A 12178-nucleotide genomic window follows, 5' to 3' on the forward strand; every position below is an offset into this window, starting at 1 on the left:
AATAGAAGATAATTTAAAAAAACCCCTTTTTTATACCTATAGTATATGCAAGGCATGAAGGATTTCATTGCTAGAATTGATGATCTGATTAAAAAAAAGAAAGTATTTTATTCACTTACAGTACTAGCATTATGCTTCAGTTCTTTTGCACGTGCTAGGGATACAGCATCAGAGGGCATCATATAGCCAGTAGCTTTCACTTTTTCCCAGGCTTTCTTGTAGATATTCTATGGGGAAATAGAAAGTCTCTGTGAGTGGAAAAATTCTTCTCCTGGGTAATAACCAATGACCAATAGAAATCAAAAGCCCTTCTGTTTTTATTTATACGCCGTAACTATTACTTAATATCAAGAGGCTGTACACTTGTTTAATCTTGACAGTGCACTTAAAGGGTGAGAAAAAAGCTTTCTAACTATTCATGTCCATTCTCATACAAGCTCTTAATTTTGTTCAGGTGCAATTTTCTTCAGGGAATCCATTTATTAATGCATGTATTTTGACAAGACTAGAACTACAGGTAGAAAATATACCCTCTGCCTGAAATACAGCATCTTCCCCATACCCAAGCAATGCAGAGGGCTATCACTGGCTTTGATAAGCTCCATGTTTGGACATTTATCTTCAAACAGAGTGAACAAACAAAATAAAACAAAAAACCCACATAGTAGCACCTTAAGAGAAAAAAAATGTGCAGAAACACTTACATTGCTAAAGAGATGTTTCAAATTTTGAACTCTTTCAGAATCCACTGTTTCAGTCACAGTTGTATACTTGTCCTTAGTTTTGTGGTAATCTAGCTTGTATTTCACCTGTAAGATGAAAGACAGATTTAGTTAACTTGTTTCAATTCTCAGAAGGAGCGCAGGGAAAAGCCCGAGTAGAAAAAATGGGGAGACTCACATCACTAGCATTTACACCACTCTGCACTGCAGTCACATAGAGAGGTGTGTCAGTAACAACACCAAAGTTCTGAAAGTTCTCTTTTCCTGCTGCTGTATATTTTATCTAAGGAAACAAAACAAAACAAAACAAAAAAACATTAATGCTGAAAATAACCAGGAAATTCCCTGCCAGCTTCCTTTAAAATCAGTTGTGGACAACTGAATACCAGGATTACGGCCCAGTTAAGACCAACTTTAAAAGTGACAGGCCACAGAAAAGAAATACTTAATATATAGCCAGTATGAACTAAGGAATAATGAAAATTGCACATCACTGAATAGCATCTAGTAGGCTAAGAGTACAATCAGCAAGGCAAGACACACTATTTTCCCAACATAAATGTCTCACTGAGATATTTTGTGCACAGGGTGGCATACAGAAAGACAAAGTGTTATCTTCTCACTGTTAAAAACCACAACCTCGCTGTTCTTCCATTCTCCTAAGTTTTCTGCTCCTTCAGTAACAAAAGTGATCAGGTCTCTACAGACGAAACTGAAAGAGTGTATTATAATATTTTGAACAAAATATTTCTGATGTAATAGGAATTGCTTCATTCTGCTCTGGACTAGGACAGATGTCAGTCCCAGTGAATCATAAATGGAAGAAAAAAATCTTATAAATATTTACTTATTTGAGGAAAACATGCTTACTTGGCTCTGGAGGTCATACGATTTTTTAGCATGCAGGATTTGTGGAGTATCCCAGACATAACATCCAAGTCCCTTAAGCCAATTTAAGTCATCTTTATACACCACCTATATGGAAGAAGACAGACTATTAAGTTAGGAAGAAATTTGCCTTCTGCTTGAAGTAAGTAGTATTTGTTTCCTCTCTATAGTCAGTACCTTCCACTTGTGCAAACTCAATGCAGAAGGTTACCACTGAATCTGAACCAGGCTCATTCAGTAATTCCAATCTATTTGGAAGTTTGAATGTAAGCACGGAGAAGACTAGCCCATCTCACAGTTTGACTGAATGATTTTTACCCACAGAATTTGCAAGGGAAACTAAACCAAATAAGACAGCATAGTAATAGGCCAGGCAATGAACACATCATCAAATTTTATTAGGAAGGTTGGTTGGCCCAAGCTGAGAGACTGTTGACTATGTAATATGAAAAAGTGTCATGGTTCAGTGTGCCATTCACTCAGCTCAGACTCTGTGGACTGAAACAACTCTAAATGAATGAAGAGAAGTCTTTTCCAGACCCATTAGATCCAGGAGGATTGTGGATGCTGTCCTGGCCCCTGTGCAAATTACAGCATTCCCTATTACAATATATAACGATCACTGCAGTGCAGCAACATTCTGACTGTACCATGGTACATCCACATCTCTCCTCTGCATGTGCCAGATGGTAAGCTTTCTATACAGTCTCATCCAGTCAAAGAGAGATTAAGTGTTGATAGCAGTGACCTTTGGGAAGGTTTCATAAATGTTAAATTAAAATTTTTCCAATTCACAAATTAATAATAAATAACCAGACCATTAAAATGTCCCAAAGAAAACTGTAAAAATGTAATTTTCGGTACTATGCTACTAAGCAATCTAAGACCATGGTTACTAATTTCATATTTAAATACTATGGAAGATATTTGAAAGTATTTTATATTTAAATACCTTGGAAAAAAATACATGAAGGGCTACTAAAATGTCAAACAAATAAATGAAACACATACATCACTCAAAATTTCCTGGGCTTTTTTGGCTTGAATAACATCATTTTCTTCAGGTGAACAATTCCACTGATGGAGGTAAGTTCGGTATTCAAGGTCACTGAGGATATACTGGCACTTCTTGGCTAGCACATGATTCATCATGTCACTTGGAATATGGACATTTGCTTTGGTGTCTTCATAACTCTTTCTGTATGCCAACTAAAAAGGACAGATTGGGGAAAAGGCGAGAAGAGAGAATGGTGTTTGCGTAATTTTGACTCTAACAGGCTACAGAGGTTATAGCATAATCTGAGGCATGCTTTCTGGACTTAGTAGCTAACCTCCCATGGGATTCAATGGGATGAAATCTTAACTTCTATATTAATCACCATTTATTCTGATGAGGTTCTAGAAGGACAAGAATGACCTCCTTCACTTGCAGATTTAACAGGTGCAAAAATTAACAGGACTTCAAGATAAAAAAAGTCATATGCTACAAACATGTTTTTAATCTAGTTAAATCTCCCTGTCTGAATGAAGACAGAATATTTGGGATTATACTAACTTTATGCCCTGCATGACATGCTATATGTGCAGTGGTGATAATAACAAAACACCAAATGTGCATTTACTTTTCCAGTTCTTAAATTCCTATTTCAATTCAAAATTAACACTTTTTTTTGTAAAGCAAAAGAATCCCAAGTCACATAGTATTTCTTACTGCTCAGAGTCTTAAACTGAAATAGAAAAGTTTTTTTCCCCTATTCTAATATGTCTACTAGCTAAACAAATCCCTTCTTAATCTCCTAAGTCATTGCAAGTTCAATTATTCAACCCACATAAAAAATAATCATTCAGGAAACATAAACATGTTGAAAACACTTTTACTGATGTTATTAAGCATTGTATTATTTATGTTTAAATATGTCACACTAAAATAAAGAAAATGGAAAATACTACAGCAAGACTAATTCTCTCCTTACCGCACTCCTTATTTTCTGGAATGCTAGCGAATGAATGACGCTGGGGAAATCACCAATCTCCTTCCCAGCCAGGTAATGGCCTTTCAGCTTCTCATATATTTCCTTATATTTAAGCTGCAAAATATTAATGTGAAAATTTTAAAGTTCATTCTAACAACATGTAGGGAAAAAAAGAGAAAGAATGGAAAATTCATACTAACCTCACTGTTTATGTAGTTTGCATGCTTCGCTCCCACAAGTGGAATATATTTCTCATCCAAAGTATACCCAATGGGCTTGCTAATTTCCCAAGCATTTTTATAAAGTTTCTAGACAAACAAAACACATAAAGGTTTTCATAAAAAATCCATTATACTTTCCAAGAAACCTGACTCTGCCATTTACACACACATGGAATATGACTACTTTTATAGAGTAGCTCCTTATTCCATGAATTGTCCCAATAAAGTCAATGAAGAATGTTCATTTTGAACACTTATTCAGTGTAAGTAAGGCAAACAGAATACGTGTTCCAATTCAGGAAGGTACCTGAGCACAATTTTGGGCTGATCGCTGCTTGCTTTACTATATTTGGAATTCAACATTTCTCATCCAGAAGAGTAATAAAAATATCCAAAATGTAGATATGAACTCTTGTTTAGAAGTGCAGTATAGAATTGACATGGATAATTTTATAGATACATGTTAAAAATTGTGAAAAATCTTCAAGTAATACTATTGTTTATTATAAGAGCATTAACTGTGTCAGTGGCACTTTTCCAATACCTCATATTTTGTTAAATATTAAATATATTTACCTTCAGACTAAGTTATGAAGCGCCTACTCATATGAATGAGTAGTCACTTACATTTTCAAAAAATAGAGATTTCCCATTAAAATTAGTGTGACTACTCTAAAGTAACCACTTAATAACGTATCATCTACAATCTTCCTCTCTTATAAAAAAATAAATGTAAATTTCATCAGTAGCCTAGGAAGATATTATTGGATGGAATTATAAATTGTTTTTGTCACACAAACTCTACGCCTACTACTACCACTGCTACTGCTACTACTACTACTGCTATTACTACTTCCAAACACCACACAGCAGTGCTTTAAGATCAGTTCAGTAAGGAAAGAAATTATCCTTATCCCAGTGATCCAAACTGGGAAAAACTGAAGAAAAAAGAGATTAAGTAACTTCCCCAGTGCTACCCAATAGACTAATGACAGAAACAGAAATAGAACAGTTTTCTGAAGTCCACTCCACATTCTGTTGCTTTCAAAACAAACAAATTAAAGCTTAGTTAGATATTTATCAAATCTTACATCACTGTATAGTAAGGACATGTCTTTGGCATGGTTCAGCGCAGGAGTATCATCAGACCCAATATACTGGCCTTTCTCAAGGTTAAATGTTTCTTTGTATTTTAGCTACAAAAGAAAACAAACACAATGTTAATTCCACAGGAGAAATAAATTATCCCACCTAGTCCATCTATTAGAAGTAGACATTAATTTTCTGTTATATCTTCAGTAATGTTGTGTAGTACATTCCAACCACTATACTACACAGGCAAATGTCATCAGTATGTCACACCACAAAATCCACAGAGTATTCTAGTGAAATTAAACATACTGATCAGCAAATACAGGTTAGTAGCAACACCAGAACTCCACTAGCACTATACAACTAACAGCTGTTCACCAAGAACAGGACTCATTTTTAAACTACTATACGCAAAACCTATGTAAACTCTAAATAAGGGACATGCTATATTCTTCTACAGAAAAATATAAAATTATTTTGGATAGCAATATTGTGTTGTTCATTTATATCACTTCTTACTAAACTTATTTACCCCAGTAAAAGTCTATTATTAATGAAGCATGCATATGCACACACACACATACATAAGGCTAAACACAGTATAGTTTAGCAAAAGCTAAACTACTTTTGCTAGCAAAAGCAAAAGTCAGCTACTAATTCTAGTAAAATAACAGTTTCTATTTAAAAAAAAGTACATACATCACTCTGATTGACAGAGTTAATCTTTGCCAAAACAATGTCGGGAGTGTCAACCACACTGGTATAATTGGAAAAGTTATCAAGGGCTTCTTTCGTGTATGCTCTCTGCAAAGAGATGAAATATTTTCTTAAACACTGTGCATGAGAAAGAAGAGCTAATCGCATAACTGCTAAAATATTTTCTCTTACCTTATTTACCAGTTCTTGTGCATTCTTAACTTTCTTATGTTCCACTGAATCCAGAGGAATCCAACCACAGCCACGAAGCCATTCCAAATCAGATTTATAAATATTCTAAATCATAAAAGATAATAAAAAAGGAAAGAAATTATTTAATTCAGGATGACATTTTTCAGTCTTATGTAATATGGACAATATACTTAGACCAAACTAAGTGGAAACGACATAGTATGTATGTAGTATCACTTACATCACTTTGCAGATCATAGGCCTTCCTTGCCTGAATACAGTCATTCTGGTCAGGATGGCATATCCATTCATGCAAGTATTGGCGGTAGTCAATATCACTGACCAAGGTCTGACATTCCTTTGCTGCTACAACTGACACCATATCCGGAGGGATGTGAATTTTGGACTTTGTTTTGTGATAGTCTGATTTGTACAATCTGTCATTCTGGATCTCGCCTGCGTGCTCAAACCACACCAGTTTTGGATCATCTCTCATACTGGCAACTCCAACATAGTGACCTCTTTGTTTGACGTAGTCAGCTTTGTATTTAAGCTGATGGAAGAGGGGAAAAAGAAGTATAAAATCAGCACTGATTATATCTGCTCTGTTTTTAACCTGTGAACAGCTATGGTTTTGTCAACACAAAGAATAGATGAGGCAGTGAGTTGCCAACTGCAGTCTTAGGTTTTCAGTACACGACAAGATAAAAATATGACACAAACAGTAACGTTACTTTGTATAGTCCTTCCACTTCAAAATATATCATTTTCTAGACTAATATAGTACCATTTTTCAGTAAACAGTATTTTCAACACAAGAGGAAAGCCTTGTTAGAAGATGTTTGTTAATAAGTGCATTTAGCCTCAGTTTTGTAACAAATTTTTGTAACAAATTATTTGAGACTGTCTGAAGAGTGGATGCTTATTTAAGGTATTTACATCACATTGTTTTGATAAAATGTACATTCAAACTAAGAGTCATGTAATAATTTCAACCATCCGTTTGCAAAAGTTTAAAATGTAATGTGCATACCATCCTACAGTTTTTCAAGGAGGAAGCCTCCATAATATGCCAAAAAGTGAAATCAGAGCTATATATTACAACTATAATATCACTTCAATTATTTAACATTTATAAAATACGGAAGTCCACCTTAGTTGATTTTGAAAGGACTATTTCTGGAGAAAGTGAAGGTGGAAAGGAGAATCTGACCTTTCAGCACTGATATCTGTAAAACCCATAATAACAAAGATGGCTGAATTGTTTGGAGGACAGTGGACTTCACGGGTCATGAAGAGTCTACTGGGTGCTACCCCTAATGGAAAGCTTTCTATATCTGTTGTTGAATTTGCAAGGCCTTTAACATTTCCAGGCTTCCAAGCACTTGCCTTCCTAATGAGAAAAATTATTACCTCACTTTGGACATCATTTGAGTGTTTGGCATGACAGATCTGCACAGTGTCAGGAGGTAAGAGGTAACCAGTGGCTTTTTCTTTCTCCCAACTTTCCTTGTATAAATTCTGTGGAAAATAAAAGTGAGGAGGAATTCAACACTACTATAATGATAATTATTACCATATATATGTAACCTATATTAAAGTATAAGGATAACAAATCCTTCCTTTAGGATGTTCTTAATAAGGCAAATTTTCTAAATTCCTCAAAGGAGTTATTAATGTGAATAGAAATTGTCAAGGAGAGATCACGTACCTGATTAAGAATTCTGGCTGCCTCTCGGGCCATATCTAGCTGTGGTGTATCTGTTAGAGTATAATTTGACTTGACCTCATTCCATGCTTTGTGGTATTTAACCTAGAAGAGAGAAAGAAATGACTGCCTTGCAGCACTGTCACAAAATTGGGAAAACATAATACCAAGACCCATATTTTATGCATGAAATAATGTATAAAACCCTGAATTTGGAAGGCTATTAGACATGATACATTAAATATACATCCAAATGGGTATTTTTTTAAAAAGGAAATTATACAAGACAAGAAATTACTAAATTTCTCAGAGGAAATTTTGAAAACTTGTTCCGAGGCAGCTGGATGGACAGGGAAGAATCTTCAGAAGTCGAAGTTATGCTACCTGTTTGGTCTACAGGGATGTACAGCCAATAGCCAAGCAAGAAGTGTTTGAACAAGGGCAATAGATTTTAAGCTTTTTAAGAGCAAATCTCTTTACTCAGCGTGATCTCTATGTGCATGCAGCATTATAGCATCTCCCAGCCACAGATATCTACACTGAGTCATGTTCCCAAGCACAGGACATGCCCAAATGCATGCATGTGGTTGCATGGCAGTATGCCATTCAATTCAACTGTATCATTGTTATTGCCAACCTTTTACCAGTGTTTGAGTTAATGTAAGTGTTTAGCTTGGCCTGTTCTCTAACAGAAGCATACAGTAAAAAAGAAACACAAACTCATGAACTGAGAGGGGGCTGTGTCATTTCATGTTCACAGACCAGCTTCTCACAGACTAGCCTTCAAAAACATATAAAGAATGGCAAGCTGACAGCACACCAGTTTTGCTCGTTTCTTGTTACACAGTAGTTAACTAAAAAGTATAACTCATATTGGCTAAGTGAGAAGGATTAAACATTGTGGTTGCCAGAGTGCAAGTGGCTATTTATGTTCATGTTGTCAATGATCACCAATGATATCAGCCAAGACTGAAAGAAGGGACTAGTTGCAGAACTGGCACTGGCTTTTCACATGTCTAGGAAAGATGTTATTCTGCTGAAATTGTTATTGAGCTTCTTCCCTCATAAGTGATGGAGATGAGCTAGTGAAGTCCTGTTCATCTTTATGTCATACATTCACAGAATTCCCAGAGACTGATCAAGAATTCTTTTGCATTTTTTTAAAAGATAAACTAAATACCCTTTTAAAGATAAAGTCCTACCATGTAAATATACAGACCAAGTTAACAGCCCGGAAACATGCTAGCAAACTTACATCACTAAGAATTTCACCACTATTCTTTGCTGTGATATAATCAACTCTGTCCGCCACTGGAGTAAATGGAAGAGTTTCGGCTTTTGTACGGTACTTTTTCTATACGAGAGAAAAGATGAACAGTCAGATTATACTGGAATATTTTATAGCTAACACAGCAATTCTGAATACATAGGCAAGACAAGAAAGTTTACATGGAAAGAAAAACTCTCCATACACAATGAATGCTGTGGAAATACTCCAGTTGTATTTTTTATTTAAAAAAATATTGATGTATTTAACCATTAAAAATACTTTAAATTACAAATACCCTTAAGAAAATTTTAGTATTGAAAAACATTCTGTTACCTCACTCAAGAGATCTCCAGCATATTTGACGTGGTTGATCCCAACTGAATCATTTGGCAACCATCCAATTCCCCGTAGCCATTCTAAATCAGATTTGTAAATAGCCTGGGAAAACAAAATAGGGTCCGTGCTGTTAGTTACAGTTCCCTGTACAATCCAGCAAGATTCATAAATAATGGCACTTACTTCCCCTGGTTAAAAGGAGAGCAGTAATTCCAACCTGAGCACTATATCTGAACTTATCACACTTCAAACTTGCCAATATATAACAGTGGCATATACTTTGCATTCCTCATAAACAGCAAAGCCAATTCACTGAATTCAGCAGAAGATTCCCACTACTTAGAGCTGAAGCAGACTAAGAAGAGACAATACAGTAATAAGTTAAGCTAAGTTTTCATGTTAACTTACATCACTCTGAAGATCGTAGGCTTTTCTAGCCTGTATGACATCATTCTGATCTGGAAGACAGATCCACTGATGCAAGTAATGACGGTAATCAACATCACTGACCAAAGACTGACCATGTTTAGCTGATAGGATAGATAGCATGTCTACTGGTAGATGGCACTGTGTCTTCCATTTGGCAAAGTGTTTCTTGTATTCTAGTTCACTCTGAACTTTGCCTATGCCGAGGGCAAACTGCATTTTTGAATCTGCTTTTGCATTTGGAACTCCAACATAATGTCCTTTCTGCTTCTCGTGATCCAGTTTGTATTTATACTGGGTAAAGAGCAAAGATCACCATTACTAACAGTTATCACGAAACAGCTCTTAAAACATGTGAAGAGCTAGACACCTCCTTCGGCACTTACATCACTAGCAATTTCTCTAGAAGCTTTGGCTGCCTTGATTGGGATTGCATCTGCTCTCAAATCGCAACTCATCTTCAACTCATCCCAAGCTTCTTTATACAGTTTCTGAAAAGACAGCAAAATGTCACACGTATGCTAAATACTCTGTCATTTGCCATTAACGAAACACATAGTTTACTGGTATTTGTTTGCCAAAATACTGTGAGAATTTTTTGTGCATTACTCCTGCTCCTAGCCATAAATACTGCTGCAAATCTTACTGACTTTCAAACATGTACAGTACCTGCAACACCAGTTTTGCAACCTATACTGCATAGAAGGGTGTCTGTAAAAGTTTAGAAAATATTTGTATGCCTTGGGCTCTCATCCATTTCAACAAAATATTATCTCAACAGTGCACGATATTAATTTTTAAAAAGCTGTATGCAAGCATTTATTTTAAAATGTCTAAATATTTTAAGAACACTCAGCAGAGGGAAGGGAATGTTGCAAGCTCTGTATGAGGACAGACTTCAATGAGATTCATATGACTTAACCTTCAACTTTGTAAGCAACATCTTAGAATGTTAAAATTCACAGGATACACATACTATTTTATAGAAATGTAGAAAATAGAATGATAAGCATACCTGGCTATAATTAACAGCATTAGTCTTGGCTAGGTTGATTTCAGGTGTGTCTGGCGTAATATGGATCATAGTCTTGTCCTTTTCCCAGGCTTCTTTGTATTTTGGCTGTTAAAATAGTTCATTTTATGATATTGTAATCATGGAATTACACTTGTCAGTAACATATAATCCCATAAATCTCTCCTGAATTATCATATTTAAAAAATAAAATGTCTGGAAAAGCATTAAACTTGACTTAAAATACCACTGATCAATTTTATATTTTAGCAGTGAGAATTCTCTTTAACTGTTTATAGCCTTGAAACAACTTTAAGAACATTGTAACGTACAATGCTGACTTGTTCGGCATGCACTTTAGCTAGAAGAACGTCTGGAGAATCAACAATACTGGTGTATTTCAGGCTTTCAATAGGTGTACGATACACATTATCACTCAGGAGTTCCTGGGCATGCTTCACTCTCTTAACATCCGGAGAGTCATTAGGCAACCAGCCAATTCCACGGAGCCATTCTAGGTCTGACTTATAGACAGCCTATATCAGACATGGTCAGAAAAGGAAAACATTGTGTTTAAAATGACTGTCTTAATTATTTTAAACTATACAAAGCAGTACATGTTTTAGAAAATGTCAAATCAGCTAGAGTAGATTAATCATTTTTATATACAAGAGATGTTCAGTATCATAAGTAAAATACAATCTGGGAACCAGGTTTTAAGTAGTTCATTTCTTAAACAATACATTCTAAACCTTATGCAGTTAAATAGAGGGAAAACAACTGAACAGAATTGCCGTTAACGATGATGAGTATTAAGATCTTAAAAGAGTCTTCCTGTCCCCTCCAAAATACTTATTCCTCTAGTCACTTCAACAATTTACAAGTCCAAACAAAAAACCAAGCTGCCCACCAGGAAATTTGACAAAAAGGAGGAAAAAAAAAGGTTACAGAGGTAATAGGGACTAGAGCTAACTGGCATAACACCTGAAGTGGTATCAGGCAACATTATTTAAGTTTTAATCGAGCAAATTCTTCAGCAAGGAGCATGAATGTCACCTCCAAAGCTGACAATTGAAACAGAGGAAGAGTGACTGATAAGCAGCAAAGCCAAGTCAGGAAATAAGCTGCACTGACTCCTCCTGCTTCGAAATCAGCCACTAAAACATCTTACCTGCTATCTTACATAGTTTTCTTGCAATTAAATAAGTCGACTCAGATAAAGAGGAGTAATAAAAGCTACCTGATTCCAAAGTAGCAAACAGATGTTATTTCATAAGTCACATCAAAGTAAGAGAGACAAATCCTTCATCCTCTCCAAATCACAATACTCCAAAAGCATATGTAACATAGCAGATACTAACTAAAGCTTTTATAAAATTTAGAGGTAATACCAATACCTTTTAAAGGATAAAAAGAGCGGATAATAGCAGTAACATGAAAAACTGAAAAAAACAGCCTAAAGATAAATCTTTTGTGACTGTATAATATCGAAACATCAAAATAAGGCTATAATATATTAAACAGCAACAGTAGTAACTACCACATCTCTATGCAAACGCACATCGCTCTTTAGATCGGAGGCCTTTCTTGCATGGATCACGTCATTCTTGTCGGGCAGACAGGTCCGCTGGTGAAGGTAGTG

The 12178-nt window shown here is 35.5% G+C and overlaps 1 protein-coding gene across 31 annotated transcripts in view; it reads right to left on the reverse strand.

Annotated features, from left to right (window-relative positions):
* Window positions 1–12178, reverse strand: part of NEB (nebulin) — a 136443-nt gene that overhangs the window by 51970 nt on the left and 72295 nt on the right. For all 31 annotated transcript variants that reach the window (XM_019470416.1, XM_019470440.1, XM_019470434.1 and 28 more), the window contains 19 exons: window positions 10869–11072; window positions 10540–10644; window positions 9911–10015; window positions 9507–9818; window positions 9096–9200; window positions 8748–8846; window positions 7496–7597; window positions 7198–7305; window positions 6026–6337; window positions 5785–5889; window positions 5596–5700; window positions 4896–5000; window positions 3784–3891; window positions 3584–3697; window positions 2622–2819; window positions 1593–1697; window positions 901–1005; window positions 705–809; window positions 120–227 (listed from right to left, as the gene is read on the reverse strand). In XM_019470416.1, the coding sequence (XP_019325961.1) occupies window positions 120–227; window positions 705–809; window positions 901–1005; window positions 1593–1697; window positions 2622–2819; window positions 3584–3697; window positions 3784–3891; window positions 4896–5000; window positions 5596–5700; window positions 5785–5889; window positions 6026–6337; window positions 7198–7305; window positions 7496–7597; window positions 8748–8846; window positions 9096–9200; window positions 9507–9818; window positions 9911–10015; window positions 10540–10644; window positions 10869–11072 (2610 nt within the window). The remainder of the gene's footprint in view (window positions 1–119; window positions 228–704; window positions 810–900; window positions 1006–1592; window positions 1698–2621; window positions 2820–3583; window positions 3698–3783; window positions 3892–4895; window positions 5001–5595; window positions 5701–5784; window positions 5890–6025; window positions 6338–7197; window positions 7306–7495; window positions 7598–8747; window positions 8847–9095; window positions 9201–9506; window positions 9819–9910; window positions 10016–10539; window positions 10645–10868; window positions 11073–12178) is intronic.

Source organism: Aptenodytes forsteri, unplaced genomic scaffold (genome assembly GCF_000699145.1).
Source record: "Aptenodytes forsteri isolate BGI_AS27 unplaced genomic scaffold, ASM69914v1 Scaffold174, whole genome shotgun sequence".
Taxonomy (NCBI): domain Eukaryota; kingdom Metazoa; phylum Chordata; class Aves; order Sphenisciformes; family Spheniscidae; genus Aptenodytes; species Aptenodytes forsteri.